The sequence below is a fragment of the Centroberyx affinis genome, unplaced genomic scaffold (genome assembly GCF_046629955.1).
Source record: "Centroberyx affinis isolate AG114_WGS23_722 - 3 ecotype Tasmania unplaced genomic scaffold, CSIRO-AGI_Caff_v1 ptg001290l_1, whole genome shotgun sequence".
NCBI lineage: Eukaryota > Metazoa > Chordata > Actinopteri > Beryciformes > Berycidae > Centroberyx > Centroberyx affinis.
Genome location: NW_027279796.1, coordinates 21,971 through 43,286, shown reverse-complemented (window position 1 = coordinate 43,286; position 21,316 = coordinate 21,971). Strand labels below are relative to the sequence as shown.

The following is a 21,316-nucleotide window of genomic DNA, read 5'->3' as shown; positions in this document are numbered from 1 at the left end:
GCTTTGATAATAGTCAAATGTTAAATAATTGAAGCATGCAGGTAAATAACAGTCATGTAACCATACAAGGGTGTTCCGTTGTTTGTATTGAAAAAATGTGACAAAATTTGATTCAAGAATTCCTTTATTCACAAACTGATCTTCAGTAATTGTGTCAACATAACATATGTACAATGATCTGACAATTTTAACACATTTTTAATTTATCACCTAAACATCTTTCAATGATTTTAACAAATGCTTCTGATTTCCAATATGACATTATTTTGCAGAGCTATTCAATTGGATTGGATTAAACTTTAATGATCCGTGAGGGGAAATTCATCTGTTGCAGCAGTAAGTTATAATAGGATGCATAAAAGAAAACAGAGCATTAAACATATTAATCAGAATCTGGAGTTCAACATTTACTGTATTTAACTTTAACAAACAGTTATTTTATAATAAGACATTCATTTTGCCAAGAAGAAGAAAGGTAAAGAGACTCAAAACATTTGTAGTTACAGGACTTTTTCACCGACTGTTTGTCTAATTCCTCTCTCAGTGGAGAGCTCCATTGAAATAACATATTGATGTTCAATTGTGCTTAAGACAAGTCTGAAGTCATCACAAAATGTTTTTTATGTTTTATTGAAATTCTTTTACAATTACCATTGAATATTTAAAGTTGTTATCTGAAATATCAATGAATCATATTTCAGAAAATCAAATGATTAGATGAATCTGTGTTACAGAAACAGTTACCTGAAGAAAAACATGAAGTACCACTGAATATGTAAATTTGTTATCCTTCATGACAGTGAATCTTCTCTGAGAAAACCTAATAATTTGTGTGACTGACAGGAGAGATGATCAGAGGGGTGGAGTTTTTACCACCACCATTAATACAGGGACAGAAGTATGGGAAGAGTTTCTCAGTGAAGGTGCAGCCAGTATAGGAGTAGATAAGAGCTGCAGCACCTACGTCATAAAAGGAGACCAGACCTTCCTCATAATCCACAAACACCCCCACCCTCTGAGGCTTCGTTTTCAGAGAGAGGGGGACATCAGGGCCAGCAGAAGCTTCATACTCATTTCCATTCCTCAACCATATGGTCCAGTAGCCATTCTTTGGGTTCAATGTGATTTGTCCCTTCCTGTTGATCGACCCACTGGCCACTCCTAAATCCCAGTCAGTCTTCCCTTTAACCTGAACCTCATAGTAAAATCTTCCTGAAGAGAAGCTCTGCTTTCCTAAAACAGAGGTACGAGGAGAAAATCTCTCTGGGTTTTCTGGGAGATTCTTCTCTACATCACCACAATTTACTTGTTTTCCATCATCAGACAGGATGAGATAGGGATGTGCTGTATGAGGATCCAGAGTCACATCCACTGCATACTGCTGGACCCCCTTCAGCTCAGCCTCAAGCAGCTTCTCCATCTCTTTCCTGAGTGTCTCCTCCAGCTGAGCCACAGCTCTCCTCACAGTCCCCTCATATGATGAGCGATGGACACTGACCTCTGTCCAGTCCTTGGTGTGTGGAGGAGTGTTCAGGGATGGGAAGCTTTGGAGGAGGTGGAGGTGATCTTCAGTACGTGAGAGCTGCTTCATCTCAGTGGTTCTCTTCATCAGCTCAGAGATTTCCTCTTCCAGCTCTTTGATGAAGCCTTCAGCCTGTTTCTCTGTTGTTTTCTGCTTCTCTTCGATCGTCTCAATGAGCTCAGCCTGGCCTCTCTCCACAGACTGCATCAGAGCAGTGAAGACCTGCACACTGTCTGCTATCTCTCTGTCTGCATCTTCCTTGCTGAGCTCTACTGAGTGTTTGATCTCCTGAATCTTCAGGTTTCTCTCCTGGATCATCTGCTGAATTTCAGCCTCTGTCTTCCCCAGCTCAGCCTTCTTTCCTTCATATTCTTCTTCCAGAGGAACAATATCATGTAGCTTGTGGTCTAAAACAGTGCAGTGCAGACATACACACATCTGGTCAGTCTTGCAGAACAGCTGGAGCAGTCCATCATGCTTCTTACACATCCTGCCCTCCAGGTTCTCCACAGGATCGATCAGCTTATGTGCTTTCAGGCCTGTGATTCTCTGATGAGGCTCCAGGTGAGTCTCACAGTAGGAGACCAGACACACCAGGCAGGACTTCAGGGCCTTCAGTTTGGTCCCAGTGCAGACGTCACAGGGAACTACTCTTTTGGCACATCGTTGGTCTGGGCAGCTGCTGGATTTAATCTGAGCCGACTTTATGAACTGAGCAGCCATCTCAGATATGAAAGTATTGATCCGCAGCATAGGTCTTGTATTGAAAAGCTCTTTACACATGGGACACTGGCACTGGCCACTAATATCCCACTGCTGTGTGATACAGGTTTTGCAGAAGTTGTGTCCACATGGTATGGTGACTGGATCAGTGAACACATCGAGACAGATGGAGCACAGAAACTGCTCTTCAGACAGGAAACTGCTGGCAGCAGCCATATCTACACACTGAGACCTAAAGTGAAAGTGTGAAATATCAACATTATAATTATATAATTATTAACTATACATATACAAATATCAAAGTGAGATTGTTGGAATTAAAAGTAATTTTGAGTTATATAGTTAAACTGCATTTCATCCAAACCTTCATTTGACAAGTATTAGTGCAAAATGAAAACAGGGGAACATCCTATCTGATACAGCTCAGTTATGTGTCACTGCTCTCTGTTTAAACAGTAAATATTATCTGCTGTACTCACCTGTCTGAGACTCTGCGGTATTTTTGAGAAAAGCCTGATGAATCTTGGTTTATTTTTCTTTTTAAGGAGAGAGAGAGACTTTTCTCGTCTGCAGCCATGATGTTGCTGCATGAGTTACTTTCAATTTCACTTCAGGATGTGACGTTGAAACACATTTTTTTTCCAGTGTTGCTCTGCCTCTTACTGCAATTAAACTGGTAATGTTTTGTTGCCTCAGTCAGTCTTGATCATAATTACATTGACACCTCTGACCTCCCTGGAATGTGGCAAGGAAAGGAGAATTTCCAAGTTGTCATCACAGTATCAGTCTGCTGTATTGTCGGCACTCTTCCTGTGCAGCTGTCCATACAGCAATAGACACCTGGCCAGACCGCAAGAGACAGGAAGTCTATCAGCTGATGGATGCTGCCCTCTGGCGGACATATTGGAGGTCTTCAGTTTATGGCAACAATGACTGAGAACAGCTGATTGCATTTCTAATCTCATGACTTGTCTGTTTCATCATCAATAGACATGGTTAATTTCTGTTCTTTATCTGTTGATTACCTTTAGAGTAAAAACATTCTTCAGGCTTTGATATTAAATAGAACCAGTTCTGAAAACAGCAAATGGCCCACATAGTCTGTTAATGGTCCCAGGTTTGTTTCTTACTTTTTTGAATTTCACCATGTCTCACTTTTTTCATCTCCTCCTCCTATCCTGTCTGGCTCTTGGTGCTATTCATCCACTGTTAATCTACCAAATAAATCAATATTAACAATGAACAACACCAGAATTTCATTTGGGCAAATAGGGTGAATATACAGCATCTCAATTAGGGAGGATGGGACGCTCTTTTTCATTCTTCTTCTTCACTTGCTTTCTTAGGCTGATGTGAAATACAGGTGGGTGTTGTTACCTGCTGGGCATATCAGCCTGCCACACCTCCAACTGTGCCCTTTGGTCAGCTGCAGGGTCATCGTCAAGGGACCACCAATCCTTAATGTTTCTCTCCTTGTCCTGGTACATCTCCTGGTGGTGGAGCAGTGGCAGGGACGTGTCCTTGCCACTCCCTACAGCTGGCCTTCGGATCAGTTGTTTGTTCCCCAACTCCTATCCTTCCTCCTGAGCCACAGCCAGAAGCTGCCCTTCTCCGCTTCCTCTGCCAGCTCTCTTGTCGTCTTCCGCAACTTGGCTCCTGTGACTCCTGTGTCCCTGAGGAGCCGTGTCGTCGATGTACTGACCGCCTCTGCACCCTACCTCGACAGGGTAGATGATGGACCTCCGGCCAGCCTCCCTGCACTCGGCAGCCAGCTCAGAGTACTCGTCCCTCTTCCTCTCATAGGTGGCTTCTACACCCTCCTCCCATGGGGCAGTCAGCTCGATGAGGAGCACAGTCCTGGCAGCAGTGGACCACACCACTATGTCAGGCCGGAGAGAGGTCAACCCTCATGTTCCACTCCTTGCTAGGGGAGAGGATTAGGGGTTAGGGTTCTCGATCTGGTGCCTTCAGCATTCCCTCCTTGCCTGATGAACTGGATGTGGTGCTCTGGTTGTGGTGCCATGCCTCACGCTTCCTGCCTGGTAACCTCCAAGACTTCTGCCAGCTTCCTCAGGACCTAGTCATGCTGCCATCTATACTGCCCTTGGGACAATGTCAACTTCCTGGTGTTGGAGCCTGCTGATTACCTGGTCGACTTCGGCTAGGCCTTCCACTTCCGGCCAGTGCGCACCTGCACATCTGCGCACCTCACTAGCTGTTTCGGTGGATTTCCCTCAGCTCCAACACCAGCCTGGTTTTTTCCTGCTTGTACCCCTTGTCTGATGGATTTTAGGGGTGGCTGCAGAGTGTTCCTTCCAAGAGGCCAGTCTCAGAGAGGCATCGTGGCAGCCCCAGTCATTTTCGGATGTACGAGTAGGCTTTTCCGTCCATCTTAGTTGCCGTTGATGAGGGGATCTCGCTCATCTTCAGTGGCCAAATCACCCGGTGGTACAGGGTGAACTGGTAGCACCACACCTTGTACTTTCCAGGGAGCTGGCTTTGGACAATCCTCGTCAGGCCATCTGAAAGTTGTTTCTGGACAGATCTCCCTGTCTGCTTATCAGACAGCTCCGCGGTGTACTGCCTCCCCAGACTTTGGATGTGCTGCTCCGGAAACCAACCTGCTACGGAAACCAACCTGCTCCCCTCACCCCCACATCTCCAGGATGTTAAGGCCCTGTGGAGCATACCTCTGCTGGGCTAAACCAGTCCATATCCACCCACACCTTCTCCTGTGACGCCCGGAGCTCAAACAGCGCTGGCTGGCTATATTACAGGCTGCAGCGTGCCCAGCGCCGGACTCTGACAATGTCACAAACTGAACCAGATCTGGCACTTATGGTAATGTTGGTACTGGAAATGTTGCTACTGGTGAAGAGTTTTTCATCAACGGCACCAAGGAAGACGACTCCTGAATGTTTCTGAGAGCAGGCGCGATGTAGAGTACACATACATGCATGTACACCTAGATAAAAGACTTAAGTTATGGACTTTATTGATGTTGCTGAAATAGTTTTCAACTGTAAGTCTGACAAAACAGGTGAAGTCTAGAGGTGATATTCATGTACGCAATGCCAGCAACCTGTTATATAAGCTTCTTTATTCAAGAGAAACAATATGAGAATGGTGGGTTTTCCTTGTCTGAGTGCCAACGCACTTTATTTCTGAAATGGTTTACAGTAAAATAAATAAAGTGAAGCTGTTAACATGAGGCTGTCCATTCAACTACAAAGATGTTTACGTCAGCTTTGTATAGGATGTAAAAGGTACCATGTGATGTAGCTTGAATATGCTAAAGGTTGTTTTCTGTTTACACCGGATGGTTGAGCACGTAATTGCATGAGGGTTTCAGTGATACACAAAGGCTTTATGGGATCGTAATTACATTGCAAAACACATTCAACTGATCCCTTTTCTTCACAGATAGATGTTACAGCAATTGAATATTTACACTCAAAACAATTTACAGCTAAACAACATAAATGGAACACAATGTAAAATCAAATCAAACAAATACATCAGCATTATCGCTGAGAAACAGAAACTCTTGATTAATAAAATAATGTAGACCTTCAGTCTACAGAGGGACCAAAGCACCAGGTCAGCTTAAGTGTTTCTTAGTGGATGGTTTGCTTCTGTTGGAAAGAGAAAACAGACAAGGCAACTTAACACCAGGATCCACTTATCATGACTTATTGATTGACTTACTGATCCACTTATTGATGTTACTTCAATAGAACGTTTTCTTTTTTAGCACATGTACCTTTAAGAGTTCATGAACAGTCAACTAATAATATTGGATGCTTTGGGGACCTGTAGTCACAAAGGGGAAAGCACTTTGCCTTTGGGTTTGTCTAGACCAGTGGTTTACAATCATGTGTCATCGTGACCCAAGAATCTGCAGGTTTTCATTCCAACCAAAACTACTAAATCAGCTGAATTCACTGATTAGTTCCTCCTGTCTGGTTGATGTTGATGGTGTGTGTTGATCAATGATATCAGCTGATGTGGTGCTTGGTTGGAGTGAAAACCTGCAGACTCTTGGGTTATGATGACACACGAAAAGATCTCGTCATACACTATTGTGGTTTGCTTCAATAAAAAAAAAGTAATTAATTTAACACTTCCATCCAGAGACAGAATCAACCGCGTCCATGTCAACAGATGCATTTGGGATTTGTGCTGTTGATGCTGTCACTCCACCAGGGCCTGTTTGCATGACAAGATTTTCTCGAAGGCTTTTCAGTAAGTACTCAGGATGTTGCTTTTCAAAACTTACTTGGGACATAAGAGGGGACACATGTCTTGAACACACGTTACTACCTTTCCATAGCTGCTCTGCCCATGGAGCTTGTTCCCATGGCAGCCATGTTGAACTTAGAGTGGGAAACTACCCAGAAGAGCAAGTTCAGCGCAGCTCTGTCCTGCTGTTGTGGACCAAGATGCACACAGCATACAAACATTGTGAATCAGACAAACATTAATAAATTTACAGATTCTCCACAGAGAAACGTATTCAAAAAGAATGGATCTCAAGAAACTGGTGGGTGTAGGTTCATATTTTAAGGTAATATATTTGGCCCACTATAGCAGCTACTGGAATCTAGGCTAAGTAGCTAGCCAACCAAGTAATAAGCTAGCTAACTTTCCCGCTAAATTCAAGCAGTCACTGTAGTAGCTGTTGTTCCTGAGATTATTAGGTAATTTTATAACTGTTAGGCCTATCTGAATTCCTCACTTATGTGTTCAATAATGCTAGTTTTACACGTACATTACATTACTTGTGTATTTTACATGTTTCCTGTGTGTGGCCTAGGTTCAAAATGGCCGCCATGGGATTGAGCCAGTCAGTCTTAATAGCATCTAAACTCATTCCCTGAGAGCTTTTTTCTTCGTTGTTAAAAACATCATCATATAAACAACTTTGTGACTTGAGAGAATCAACTCGACTTCTGAGCTCATTCGCTGAAAGCCTGTCCCTGTCTGGATGGAAGTGCTGAAAACACAACTGGACATTTAACATGAGCATTGAGGACTGAACCTGCTGTCTGAGTCTTTATGTAACAGCTTATTCCTCTGAACTACTGCATGGCCCAGCTGTCAATCAGGGCGCACGCAAGCCATTTCAATATGTCTCTTTCTGCACGTGGACACACAAATCTGATCTGTGCCACAGAGAAAGAACTGTGTGCAGTCAGCTTTGCCAGACTGTTGGACATCATTAGAAAATCTTATTTGGTCACAGCTCTGCTCAGGCCAAAGTTCTTCTGAATCTTGACATAAAATGGGAACACTGGCTCGGGTGAAATCCATCTATTGCTCGCTCATTGCAGCTTCACGCAAGGTCAGAACTGCCTATTATCTACAAGTGTTTTTAAGTGCCACTTAAACAACAGCAATGCTTTCAGAAACGGCTCTTAAAAACAATGGCGCTTTGACCTGCTACTAACAACGCATGTTATATTTCGGGAAAGGATGCCCTGATCTGGGACATAAAGGCTTAAAACTGAAACTGTTTAAATCCAGCACTTGATACAAGGATAGCGACTGGGAAAGAGGCGGATCCCATATCACACACATGCCGACACACTGTACATAAATTATGAATCAGGATAATTATTTACAGGAAGGCTGCGGTTTAACAGTGCATGTTGAACATCCATGAATGCTGAAGGAAAATAAAAAAAGCCTGTTTCCATTGCCTCTTTCGTTTAGTTTCTTACACTCAGTGCTCAATACACTCTTTGTTTACTCAACTTGCTCAAACTCCATCTTGCAAGAATTTGATTCAGAGACAGCAACACATTCGCAGAGTATTATTCCAGTCTGGAAGTGTGAGGGATCCAGCGGGACAATAGAGGGACCTGCTGTTATCACACCCTGGGGTTTGGACCTGCCATCCATGGAACTTCAAACACAGGTGACTGCTCAGTGTTGAAATACTGCAGTCTTATCCAGTAGGCTGCCTGAAAAGAGTCAGCTTCAGTCAATTTCAAGTGGGAGTAATCCGTCTGAAGGGTGAGTTGTATCAAGTGGAATCGACCACATCAGTCATATTAACACAGGACAGTGACCGTTATCCTGTCTTCACTCTTGCCGCAAGTTAATGAGGGAGCAGAGCCGCAGTGAACAACAGAATGACGGGGATTGGAGCTATACAATGAAAGAGTTATGCCACAAAAGATTCCTGGGGGCTCAAATAGTCCTCAAGACTCCAAGAAGCCAATAGTGCAGTACCTGGATGTGGCTCAAGGCAAATCAACCCCCCCTTTAAAGCCAGAAGTGATGAAAGGCAGATCGCCGGCAGTTGGTCGCCGTCTCTCAGCTGCAGCAGAGCTGGTCTGAGACCAGCAGGGTGTCGTAGCCGTAGATCTCCAGCAGGTGGAGCAGAAAGAGCCTGTCTCCGTGGGGATCCAGGCCCATGGCCCTCACACTCTCCTGGGTCAGGGTGGGATCGGGGCTCCCCGCCACCTCGCTCAGGGTCTGGAAAATCCTGTTGTTCTGCTCCAGGAAAAACCTAGGAAAGTTCAGAGGGTGAAGGCAGGTGGTTTTAGTTGTTTGTCTTAGTTATGGTACAAGACAATCAGAAATCCTGCGAACCCACTAAAACCCTTCTCGGTTAACATCATGGATTAATTTTTTCTTCCACAGACTAGTCCGTTTTTTGTTCCTTTGATCCATGTTCGACAGTTACAGAGTGAAAACTGTTCAAGGTCCTGGATTCATCTTAACCCCGACAGCCCCTCTGAGCTTTCTGGTTTTTGTTTCATGGCTTTATACTGCAGAGTTGCAAAGATAACATAACATGGTGAAGGGACACATTGAAAAACGAACAGGCACGATGAATACAATGCATCTCCGCTGTGTGGGATGTAATAACAAGCAATTATGAGAAGAGGAGACAGAGGGCAGGGGATTTCGTCAGGCTCATTACCTCTTGGATTCAATTTTGAGTTTGTTTGGATCACCATTAGCTGCCACTGAGGTGACTATTCTTCCTGGGGTCCAGATAAAAGGATCAAGCTGTCTGTCTGCTGTGCGTACAGTGGTTAATCATTTGTTACCACTCCTCTGGCTGGTTAAATGAATTATTCTGTACTCACAAAATAAAGAGATCCTCTTCACTGGACACACAGTCTCCATTCTCCTCCTGGGAGTAGAGCAGCATCTGCCTGCACACACACACACACACACACTTGGATTCTTTATCTGCCCTTTAGAAAACCTACAGAATGATGCAAAATGGTGAAGATGCAAAAGACCAAGCAAGGATCACATGCCAATGCACAACACAAAGAAATCCATTCACATGTCATCTGAACACACCAAATTCAAACAACAGCATGCACAAATAATACTTAAATAGTTGACAGGGTGTGAACATACAGCTTGTGCACAAATCTACCTTCGTATATGATTTATAATGAGAAATGTGTATGCACTGGTGTTATGTGAAGCGCTTTGAGTACCTAGAAAAGCGCTATATAAATGTAATCAATTATTATTATTATTATTACACAGCATTTCATAAATCAGCGAATAAATGTATACATGGATGCTTCAATCTTTGTGTATCTAGAAATTACAAAAGTTTTACTCCTCTGTTGTAATTGGAAGGGCAAGAAAAAAAGCTTTTTTGTCCCTTTCAGTATTCTAATTTTAAGAATACAAAAGCACGTGAATAAAAAAATAAAAAAAAAAATAAAAAAGAGGTAAACTGGTGCACAGAACTGATGATGGTCTATTGACTGAAATGTGGTCGGTTATGTTGGTTAGGAATTGCCAGCATTTGGCTGTTGTTAATTTCCCACTCTAGTAATTGGATAGTATGAATATAATACAGCTGTGGAAGTGAGAAGTAATACTGGAAGTAATATTACTACCTACCTCTGCTCAGTGAGTTTGCGATACTTGTCTCTGTCTGCGCCGCTGAGACGGAGCAGAGGCTTCAGGCCTTCTCTGTAGGTCTTTACATTCTGATTGTCCACATACACATCATACAGATCCTTCTTCTCCTCAAAGATCTTCTCAGTAGTACCTACACACACACACACACACATCAGCACTGTGTCCTAGTGGGGTGTAAAGGCCTCTGAAACAGTATTTAGAGCAATGCGACACTAAAACTCTCCACTGGAACCTAAAACATGACATTCTTTTAGATGAAACGGCAGCTCCTACTACTGTGAGGTAAATTATTCAATGATATGGCAAACTGATACACAGATTTACTGATGTTCGGTTCAGAGCAAAAGTTATTCGAGATACTGGTCATGCCTACAGTCAGACTCTGTGCGACCCTTCCACTGCACACAGATGTGTATTAGACCAGTGATTCTCAACCTTTTTCATATCAAGGACCCTAATTTAGTCCACATTAGAGTCACTGACCCCCATTTGATGACATTTTGTCTCTCTGACCCAAATCTGAGAATATATTTATTGTTAGATATGATTTTGTCAAGAATTCCATCACTGTCTGTATTGTAGGTAGAGAGATAACAGTGAGACTATGATCAAAAAAGTCATTCTTCGACATTCTCTAATTGTGTTAACTTCTTGTAAATGAAATAATGGTGAAGTTTAACAATTGATCAGTTTGCTGGGGGCCCCCTGGAACCCCCCCAAGGACCCCTGGTGGTCCCCGGACCCCATGTTGAGAACCACTGTATTAGACCAAGTGACTCAGCCCCCTCAGCCCCCTAACCATGTTTCCGGCGTCCACTCACATGCTACGTAGGCCAGCTCGTTCTCCAGGGCGCCGATGTCGGCCACGTTGACGTAGAAGAAGGGGCGGAACTCGGGGACGGCCACGCCCACCCCGGGGATGGAGATGTTAGCCAGGCAACAGCAGCAGTACACTGAGGAAATGGATAGAAAAATCACACACAGACGCACAGTTAGACTGAGACTGCCATTTTTGAATGGGTTTCATGGGCCTTAACCTATAACAGATCATGTTAACGTTCAGTTTAAAGTAAAACCATGGAAATGGCTCAGGTACGACAGCTGGACTGCAAGTAATATCACATACTATGAATAAGATAACATGTCATTTGGGGGTTAGGTCATTCCAAAATACAAAATATCCACTTGAGAATAGTTGCTACCTGAAATTCATCAGTCCATATTTCAAAAATGCAAATGATTGAATCTTAAAAAGCATAACTTTTTAATTTTTCTCAATGAATTTCTCATTTTTTGGGATGAAACTTTTCGAACTGCTCACCTCGGTAGCAGACCACGCCTACGGGAGGTGGGGAGAAGATGAGGATGCGTCTCCTGAGCAGAGCCAGTTTCCACAGCACCATGATCTGCTCCCCGAAGAAGCGGATGAACTGGGACATGCAGCCTGCCGGGTGGGTGATCTGGTCCAGAGGAACGAGGACAGAGGCACACAGGGAGACTGAGTTACCTGACAATATTAACACTTTATATACTATAGGGTAGGGCTGGGCGATAATTCAATATTATCGTTTATCGTCTTTCAGTGGAATCATATTGTGATGATATGAAGATATTTTAATATCGTGACACACATTTCTGCTGTCTGAATTGATGATGACAAGCAAATTTTACTTAAAAACTCTCATAAAATGAGGTATGGTAGGAATATTATTTGAATATTTCTGTTTTGTTTGACATCACACCGAACATTACCATTCGGTTCAATGAGATGAACATTAATTTGATTATTTAATGTGATTTTGCATACATGAACCATATCGTGATATATATTGATATGGAGAAAAATCCTTATGATTATCATGATATTGATTTCAACCATATCGCCCAGCCCTACTATAGGGCTGCACGATTATGGATACAAATCCCTATTATTTTGCTAGATGTGATCATGGTTATTAAAACTGGTGCGTATAACATTTTAAGATCTATAAATCATTACCACATTAATTTTGAGACAATAGAATAACTACTGTAAACAAACAAGACCACTGACAATAAGATACACTACATTTTACATTGTGTACCACCAGGTCAGATTTTGATATATACAGTATACATAGCAGTATCATCATCATCACTGAAGCACCAAATGACATAGCTGTAGCCATGGAAAAGTCCCTCCCACCTTCATTTCGGGGTGCATGCTGTGGTTGAGCGTGGCCCCCCAGGCGTTGGCTGGACATGCAGTGACAACAGCTTCACCACTGGGGGGCAGAAGTGCTCTCTTGTCCTCATAGAAGGCCTCCAGGGGAGAGTAGTGGCCTGGGGACTGAAGCTGCAGCCTGCGGGGAAAATAAATGCCAGAACAAATCAGGGTTAAGCCGTTCTAAACTGATAAGGCTCCAGTAGGATGAAAACATGGTGTCTGTGAGAAGTTTTTTAGGAACCAAGCTCTTCTGAAATTTTTATCCAAGGTGTTCAACAGGTTTCATGAGCGACCTATAAAGGATTATGTCCTGTAAACCTTCAGCTCAAGTTTTTAGTTCATTATGAAGGATCTCCATTAGCTGATGCACAGATGACAGCTAGTCTTCCTGAGATCCACATAAAACATAAATTATCACTCTAGATATATAGTTAAAACACTGGTATAAAATTAAAGAAACTTATTACAAATAAAGATATAAAGACAAAACACAGGGGACACAATGACAACCATGGAAACAATGTTAGAACACCGAATTCATTCAAGGACTTTCAGATAATAAAGATAAAAAAAGATTAAGACAAATACTTTTACACATAAAGACAACACAGAATTTCACTTCACTATTATTGTCCATGAGGGAAATTCAACTTGCAATAAGGCACAAGAAAAACACTTTGACAACACAGTCCAATCCAAATACAAATTTGTGCAAATTGCAAAGTGCAAAATAGAATATCTATAAAAACATCAAAAGCAAACCAAACCTGCAGTTACAAGGTTATTCTGTGACAGCAGCAGTGTGCTGAGCCTGCCAACAAGCCAACACATGGATAAAAATATTTCACCGTACACTGAAAGGCTCCAGACACATTTCATATTGAAATGATGAGAGGATGTGATGAAACCTGGTGGAGAAACACTTTGTTGCTATATAGAGACATTAAATACATCTGAATATGAAACAGCAGGGGGCCTTTCAGTGTGCAGAGGAATACATTCATCTGTGTGTGGACAATTGTTGCTGCTCTCTAACCAGCAGCAGAGAAATACACTGATTTCCCCTCAGCATATACCTTCAAAAAATGCTGGAGAAAGGAAAAAAAAAACAAGTTCATGGACTCACTTCGCCACAGGGAGAGCCATTATGTTTTGATAATGTAGAAATAAAATGTGGAATGCATGTGTGCGTTCCTCTCTGTTAGGAATCGTCACATAACTCCATTGTGAAACAAAATCTCAGCTGCAGCTCATTGTTATACAAATGAACTCGTCTCGGGCCTGGAAACCCTCATTCAGTAACAAAACAGAGAGAATTGATACAAGGCCACCAAAAAGCAGCGGTCTAGTATGTCAGTCTGTGGGAATATATGCCACACAATAGGCTGTGTGAACAAATTAGATTGCATTAAATTCAGTGTTAAAGTAATAATCTGTGACATTTTCACACAAGCACATTTCCATGTTGCTCCATTTTTCATAAAAGCTTTTCCATTTGCTACATTTGCTGTTCTCAACAATCAGCAAACAAACCACAGATCTTGGGTTTTACCACTTTAAGATAGAAATTGGACTTTTAATTTCGAGTAAGATTTTACATAGGATGTTACATATATTAGATTTAGGAAAATACTTTGATAAAATAAGTTGCAAGAGTTCCACGACGGTTGTAGAACATTTTCGTTCCAAAATGAGATACTGACCATTTGAAAAAATGTGACACCTACTCTTACAAAAACGACTGAACAGCGAAAAGTTTAACAAATTATTGTACTTTTTAAAAAAATGTTAAGTAAGTTAAGTCTTTGGTGGACAAAATGATAATATATTTAAAGTCTGGATCATCTATATTTTAGAGACATTAAATGATAACTCGATATGAAAATGGATAAATATAGTTTTTTAAATATGACTTTTAATTTCTGGCACTGCCTTTCTCTCATTGTTTTTACATATATCTGTTACTTTTTTATGTATTTATGTATTGTATTGTATTGTATTGTGGTGTTGTACTGTAGTGCTTGCTGAAGCATTGTATTGATAACATTAGGCCACTAATTTGTAATAACCTGCCCAGAGACTACAGATGAAAATTAGCTCATTAGCTAACTCTGGCACATTTACATTGATGTGGAAACTGAAATGTTGATTAATGTGCACTGTCCCTGGTAAGTAAATAAATAAAATAATTTTATTTTCATGACCACACTGTGAGTTCAGATAGGGAGGATTATGAGAAGAGGAAGAAAATGAAGAGGAAGAAATTGTTAAAGCATCTCCTTAAAGTAGGATACTATTTGGTCATGAGCCTCAATCCCTAAAATAGATGATATAAACAAGATTACCATTTGGTTAATCCAAGATTTGGGTTAAGGGTTGTATGTCATTTGAAGTCAGTGTGCAGCATATGTGCGTGTTTGGATGTGAAGTTGAACTGGAGTCTAAAGGTCTTGTTTCTACTAGTCACGCTATGTTGAATACAGTATAGGCTGTTACCCATAAATAAAGGTTCAGGTTTCAAGTTTTTTGTTGTGTCACTATGTCTTTAGTGCCAAGGGTTTGAGGGATACACTGACTATGAATTTTAGGCTGCGTCAGAAAGTGTCTCCGTTTGTCCTTCCAGTTACAGCTACTTTAAAAATGGCTTGTTAGCATCATTAGCATTTCCCTTTGAAATGAATGGGTTCTGCTAGCTGCAAGTGCCAAGAGAAGACACATAGCAGGCTAAAATTCTAAATGAGAGAGAGAGACACAGAGAGAAACAGACAGAAAAAAAAGCAAAGTAGCCACAAATTCCTAAATATCTTAATCTCCTCATGACTGACAGCGAGCCCTTTATAAGAAACAGATGACTGCCACGGCCATTCAGCAGATAACAGGGAGGAGATGCAGAATCTGGAGCGCGTCATATGGAGAATTGATGAGTAAGGAGCATGACCGGAGCATGACACGAGGCCAGGACGGGCCACAGTGTGGGAACCAGGGAGGAGGAAGAGAGGAAAGCAAAGGGAAAGACGGGGAGGGGGAAATAGAGAAAGGGCTGCGTTCAAAAGTCTGCGGAGGAGGAAGTGTGACAGTGGTGTGACGAAGCACGAGACGGATAACGCTGAAATACACCGGCTAGTCCGCAGCAGCATAATTATTAATGGTCGCTAAAAATAATGAAAATGCAGTGGAGGAGAGAGTGTGAGAGAGAGAGAGAGAGAGAGAGAGAGAGAGAGAGAGAGGCAGAAGGGAGAGTAAGAAACTAACTGCAGAAGTGGGCTATTACAAAAGAGGGAGTGTAAAAGAAAGGGGGAAAAAGGAGATAAAACAAGACTACAGCAAATATGTTGTCCCTAAAGAACGATGCAGTGTCCCTTTAAAAACAATAATTACAATTTTGCATTATCTAGGAGACAAGTTTTTGATTTTATAGAGAAGATTTTAAGTCTATTTGTATACCTACAAAATTGAATGACATGTACTTTAAAGAAGGAAGGAAACATGCTTGTTCAATAGAGGCTTTGTAGTTGCATCACAAATCCCCTGGCAGCCACGGCCACAAGCCTTTTATGGGTCAGTGACTGGTGCAAAATCTGCAAATTATGTCTAAATATGTAAAAACAACTGTAGAAAACCAGATACTTGAAAAAAAAACGCTGTAGTGTGGGTGCATCCATTCAATAACATTATAAGTTAAAGTGAATAATCTGGTAAAGTAGATTTGTTTTCTTCCAAATTTCAGCTAGTGTGAGTAAACTGTGTTGTCTTTACTCCAAATCACTCTGAGTTGTAGCTTGAGAAAAGTTAGCTCTAAACAGTTGGTTTCTTTTTTATGTAACTTTCATTTAACCAGGTAAAGTCTCATTGAGATTTAAAATCTTTTTTGCAAGAGAGACCTGGCTGGTTTCTGGCTTTGTTAGCTAGCAGGCTAATTTGACAAATCAACTCACTGTTATTAACGTTAACATGCGGCTGCTAGCCACTGCTAACGCTAGCTTCTACTACTTAGCTAATCAGATGTATTTACAACAAGACAGTGATAGTCCGCTGGCCGGATATTTTGGTTAGCGAGATGACAAGCTGTCATGGTCGAAACACAAAATCAAATATGGCCGCCAAGGTCGTTGCGTCATGTGAAAGACGTCTATAGCGTCATTTTGATCTTGGGCAAGTTGTGTCAAAATTTTACCAGAAGTCTTAAGAAATATCACATGTGAATAAGAAGCCAGGTTCTGGTTCTCTCTGGTTCTTCTTACCCATGTACATCAGCACAGAAATGTAGAGCCACATAAATCTAGACGCCTTGGTAATATAGAGCATATTTGAGCTTGTGACATAATTTGGATGACCGAAAATACATTGGGCAGAATAACATTTATTTTTATGTATTCTAAATTAAAAAATCTATTCTAAAGTGACCCTGCAATTGTATTTGCAGTTGGAATGTTTTTAAGTGCTTTATACCAACAAGGAATTTCCATTAACTGTCATGAGAAAATATAATAGCATCACTGCATACTCTCTCATTAGAAACAAGGTTATACTAGAAATGGGTGTCAGGCTGATAGTAGGTTAAAATAGGTTATTATTATTATTGCAGCATTTCCACAATGCTAATTCCACTATGCCGCAAAGGATTTGGGGTCTCTCTAGTGGAGGAAAATGAATTATGTGGTAATTTTTCATCCATTAACCCCAAACCCGAAAACTAATGATATAAGTCTGCTGTTCAGTGAAAGTAATGACCGAGCTCCTCTTACCTGACCTGGTGCTCCAGGAAGCTCATGTAGCGGTAGAGCAGGGTGTAGGAGGGAGACAGGATCCCCACCGACTTCATCCTCGCCCCCCTCTCCACCGCGCTCTCCACCGCCATGTTGGCAAAGCAGGCCAGGCCAAAGTAACAGCCCTTCCGGAAGTAGCTGTGGATGGAGAGGAGAAGACAGAGAGAGGGAGAGAGGGAGAGAGGGAGAGAGAGAGACGAAGGCTTGAGTCACGCCAGCGAAGGAATTGCCAGATGGCTGTGCTTTTTTTTTTTTGCCAGGCAACACTGTCTGTTGGTCTGTCCTGCCAGGAGGAAGACATGGGGACGCATCCTAATACTCTCAAGCAGCTTCCTCCCCTTGGTTGCATCCTTCAAGTAATAAAGAAAATGACCCCCCCCCACCTCCACCCCCCTGTTGTGCAACCACTTTATTCATTATTAACTACGCTACGAATTCAAATGAGTGAAAACAAAGGGAGGAGACTGAGCGGCCTCTCCAGACCTTGTTGAGACGCACACACACACACACACACACACACACAAAGTCACACACAATCACACTGATCATAGATGCATACACACACACACTTACATGAAGTCTGTGGTGACTCGGTGGGAGCCGCTGGCGATGGCTTTGAACTCGACTCCCTCCAGGTCCATATCTCTGGGCAGACACCACTCTAGCATGTTACCTACCAGACACACACACACACACACACACACACACACACACACACAGTTAATATCAGACACACAGACAGCCATCAGACACACAAACACACTGACACAGGCACAGTGGGCTCATATATTATCAGTATTACATTTCATGGTGTGAATCAATGACGCAGCCCCACTGGATTCCTATGGGTTGATTGATAACTGACGCTCGAGCCGCAGCTGAGCAAATACGGTCTGATAGCAGCGGGGCGACAGGAGAGGTGACTCAGCCGATGCAGTTTTTTTTCAACATAAACGTTAGCGACATGTATCAGCTGGAAAATACACTGCAGAAATCTCTCCTTATCAGCCATCACCTCCTTGGTGCTACAGGCCCGTTAAAGGCTACTAAGACGACAAGTCACCTGTTGATGAATACTAGGGATGCTCCAATATCACTTTTTCACAGTCAATATCGACTTCAAGTATTAAGATTTAAGTATAAGGGAATGCTAAGTAGGCAAACATTGTGGTATAATAATTTCTTTCCATTAGAGAGATCAAACATGGCTCTATTTATGAATAAAGGCAGAAATAAATCAGACAATTCTCCCAATACCAATATCCTGTTTAAGCCTGCTATCAGTCTGATTCAGTATTATAATCGATGCAATCTTTATATTAAACCTAAGGCTAACTGTTCTAGTACAGTATAAGATAAGATATCTTCTAGCTAATACAATGCAAGCCTTATTTGTTAGCTTCAAAAAGGGGAAAAGAAAGACTGGTGACTTGGAATTTCTTCCTGTTACATGAAAAGACAGAGGATGTTCAATACATTCCAAGAGTTATTTGGTGATCAAGTGTCGTAATTTATTTTTTTTTTCCTACTTTTTCTCAACCTTCTTCCACCTCAGTTAGTGATTTCATACAGTTCCCAGAATGCTTTTAGAAAACCCCCAGAGAACGGGTGTGAGCAAGAGTCTTGAGTCTAGAAAGAAGCCCTCGCTCTTTGATTCTGAGGGACTGACACCAAAACCTGAAGTTTACTGATGATGGTTTAGATCACTGAAAAATTATCTCCTATTAAACTTCATTGTAGCTTCATTGGAAATATCTCAACATGATGTCATGTCATCTAAGGTTGTGCAGAAATATACACCAACAAACAACTAAATAAACCCAGAAATGCAAGGCACATCATTAATGGCTGTGTTTTAACAGTGTTAAAGTGTTTTAGGGTGGATTTTTCCGTTAATTGAGCAGAACTAGAGCTGACTGTGTTATGAGCTCATTAGTGGACTGAAAGCTGTTAGTAACAGTATTATAATTGGTGCATTCCTAATATTAAGGCTAGGCCTAATAGTTTTAGCACAGCATAGGCTGAGAAGTCGTCTAGTTCAGTGATTCTCAACCTTTTTCATATCAAGGACCCCTAATTTAGTCCACATTTGGGCCATGGACCCCCATTTGATGAGATTCTGTCTCTCAGACCCAAATATGAGAATATTTTTATTGTTAGATATGATTTTGTCTCAAATTCCATGACTGTCTTTATTGCAGGTAGAGAGATAACAGTGAAACTATGATCAAAATAGTCATTCTTATACGTTTTTCTTGTAAATGAAATAATGGTGAAGTTTAACACTTCATCAATTTGCTGGGGACCCCCTGGAAGCCCCTCAAGGACCCCTGGTGGTCCCCGGACCCCACGGTGAGAACCACTGGTCTAGTTAATACAACCTGAGCTGAATTTTTTGCTTAAAAAAAAAAACAAAAAAAAAAACGGCCCCTCCTGCAAAGCCCCTGTCAGACTATGCAACATAACTGTGCTGATGTGCTGATGACAATATCAGTGACACTCCTATTGAATAAATAGGAGTATCATTGATGATGTGATCAATACACCCTCCTGGTCTTAAATCAAATTCACAAGGTGCCCCACCACCCCTCTTCAGGGCGAGTCTGGCCTGTGTAGCACTGAAACATTAAATCCAGGGATTCTTCATTGATTTGGGCCTCTAGGTCAGTGATTCTCAACCTTTTTCATATCAAGGACCCTAATTTAGTCCACATTAGAGCCACGGACCCCCATTTGATGAGATTTTGTCTCTCAGACCCAAATCTGAAAATATTTTTTATTGTTAGATACGATTTTGTCCAGAATTCCATCACTATCTGTATTGTAGGTAGAGAGATAACAGTGAAACTATGATCAAAACAGCCATTCTTCTACATTCTCTAATTGTGTTAACTTATTGTAAATGAGATAATAGTGAAGTTTAACAATTCATCAATTTGCTGGGGACCCCCTGGACCCCCCCCCCCCCCCCACACACACACACACACACACACACACACACCCCAAGGACCCCTGGTGGTCCCCGGACCCCGCGTTGAGAACCACTGCTCTAGGTGAGTAACCTGATCTGCTGCTGTCCCACAGGGGCTTATACTCTGTCTTTACCATATAGAGCCCTCATTAAAAATGCATCGGCCCAGTCTGCAGAAACCACCAGCTGCTTGGTTTTCAATCACAGAACTCATCCTGGCATCCTGACACGTCTGTTCTGTGGTCAGACTATGGGGAAGATGCACCGGCTTTCAGGAGTTTCAGTATATTTTTGGGTGCAGGTCACAAAATGCCACACCTGTCGGCCTATAATGACTCCTGCAGACTATATGGCCTACATGCGCTCTTCATTTTGGGCGTCAGTTTCACACAAGGTTGCATTAGGCGAGGCTGGCCTGCCTTCATTAGCCAGTGATTCCTTATTTCCCTCTCTATCTTGTCTAATAAGATTACATTCTTGCCCATTTTCACAAAATATGTTATATTGTAGCTGATTTACTCTGGCTATGATAATTGCTATTGCATATTTTCTGTCCCACCTGATCTGGTATTGAATGCAACCACAAAGACCGACACAATCTGGTCCTTCTCCTCCCATTTCACCATCCTGTTTTCCAGCGACACTTCTCCCGGTCCTGAATCCGGGGGATGCTCGTCCGCGTCGGGACACGGCGCCTCCGTGCCCGTCGGGGTGCTGGAGGTCGCAGGCGGGGCGCTGCCGCCGTCTGTGTCGGAGACAGACCTGGGACCCCCCGGACTGGTGCTCCACCCAAACCCTGGCGCGGTGCATCCTAACGCCCGGCTGTTGGAGGGGCTCGACAGCCGGTCCTTCTCTGGTGTGGCTCCGGGCTTCTCCGCGGACGGAACCTCTTCCCAGTCCAGCAGAGGAGCTCGGTCCGACCGCTCCACCATCACGGCGGCTCAGCCTGTCAGCGGTCCCCGCCTTGTCTCACCACTGATGTGAATGATGTCTGAGCCGACAGGCACCAGGGTCCATCCGTGGTTAATTACAACTCAAAGCCATTAGCGCATGGTGAACTTACTATAACCTATTTAGATAGTTTGCATTCATTCTGCGTCTGATTATGCGTAGCTTTCCACTAGATAATCTTTTTCTAGTTGTAGTCAGAGGTGCTCATAAATTTGATGCTGTTGGGAGGGCAACTCCTTCGTTCAGTTGGGGTTGCATTCAGCAAAGCT

At 42.3% G+C, this 21,316-nt stretch overlaps 2 protein-coding genes across 2 annotated transcripts; both read right to left on the bottom strand.

Annotated features, from left to right (window-relative positions):
- Positions 1 to 157: 157 nt before the first annotated feature.
- On the bottom strand, positions 158 to 2,925 carry LOC139649073 (E3 ubiquitin-protein ligase TRIM21-like). Its single transcript, XM_071525377.1, has 2 exons — positions 2,725 to 2,925; positions 158 to 2,477 (listed from the first exon to the last, which is right to left on the bottom strand). Exons 1-2 carry the CDS (start codon positions 2,820 to 2,822, stop codon positions 821 to 823), a joined length of 1,755 nt encoding a protein of 584 aa, XP_071381478.1. The 5' UTR covers positions 2,823 to 2,925; the 3' UTR covers positions 158 to 820.
- Positions 2,926 to 8,566: 5,641 nt separating this feature from the next.
- LOC139649079 (DENN domain-containing protein 11-like) lies at positions 8,567 to 21,028 on the bottom strand. The gene is made up of 9 exons (XM_071525384.1): positions 20,656 to 21,028; positions 17,699 to 17,798; positions 17,105 to 17,263; positions 12,339 to 12,495; positions 11,475 to 11,613; positions 10,975 to 11,106; positions 10,133 to 10,283; positions 9,349 to 9,417; positions 8,567 to 8,762 (listed from the first exon to the last, which is right to left on the bottom strand). The coding sequence occupies exons 1-9, from the start codon at positions 21,026 to 21,028 to the stop codon at positions 8,567 to 8,569; spliced, it is 1,476 nt and encodes a 491-aa protein (XP_071381485.1).
- Between the last annotated feature and the right edge of the window lie 288 nt (positions 21,029 to 21,316).

What these genes read in the sequence shown, in the direction of transcription:
- LOC139649079 (XM_071525384.1), bottom strand. Translation starts at nt 21,028, where the DNA reads ATGGTGGAGCGGTCGGACCGAGCTCCTCTGCTGGACTGGGAAGAGGTT. An exon ending in TGCATTCAATACCAGATCAG is followed by an intron (nt 17,799 to 20,655) that starts GTGGGACAGAAA and finishes TGTGTCTGGTAG; the next exon opens with GTAACATGCTAGAGTGGTGT. An exon ending in CGCAAACTCACTGAGCAGAG is followed by an intron (nt 9,418 to 10,132) that starts GTAGGTAGTAAT and finishes GTGTGTGTGCAG; the next exon opens with GCAGATGCTGCTCTACTCCC.
- LOC139649073 (XM_071525377.1), bottom strand. Translation starts at nt 2,822, where the DNA reads ATGGCTGCAGACGAGAAAAGTCTCTCTCTCTCCTTAAAAAGAAAAATA. An exon ending in TACCGCAGAGTCTCAGACAG is followed by an intron (nt 2,478 to 2,724) that starts GTGAGTACAGCA and finishes CTTTCACTTTAG; the next exon opens with GTCTCAGTGTGTAGATATGG.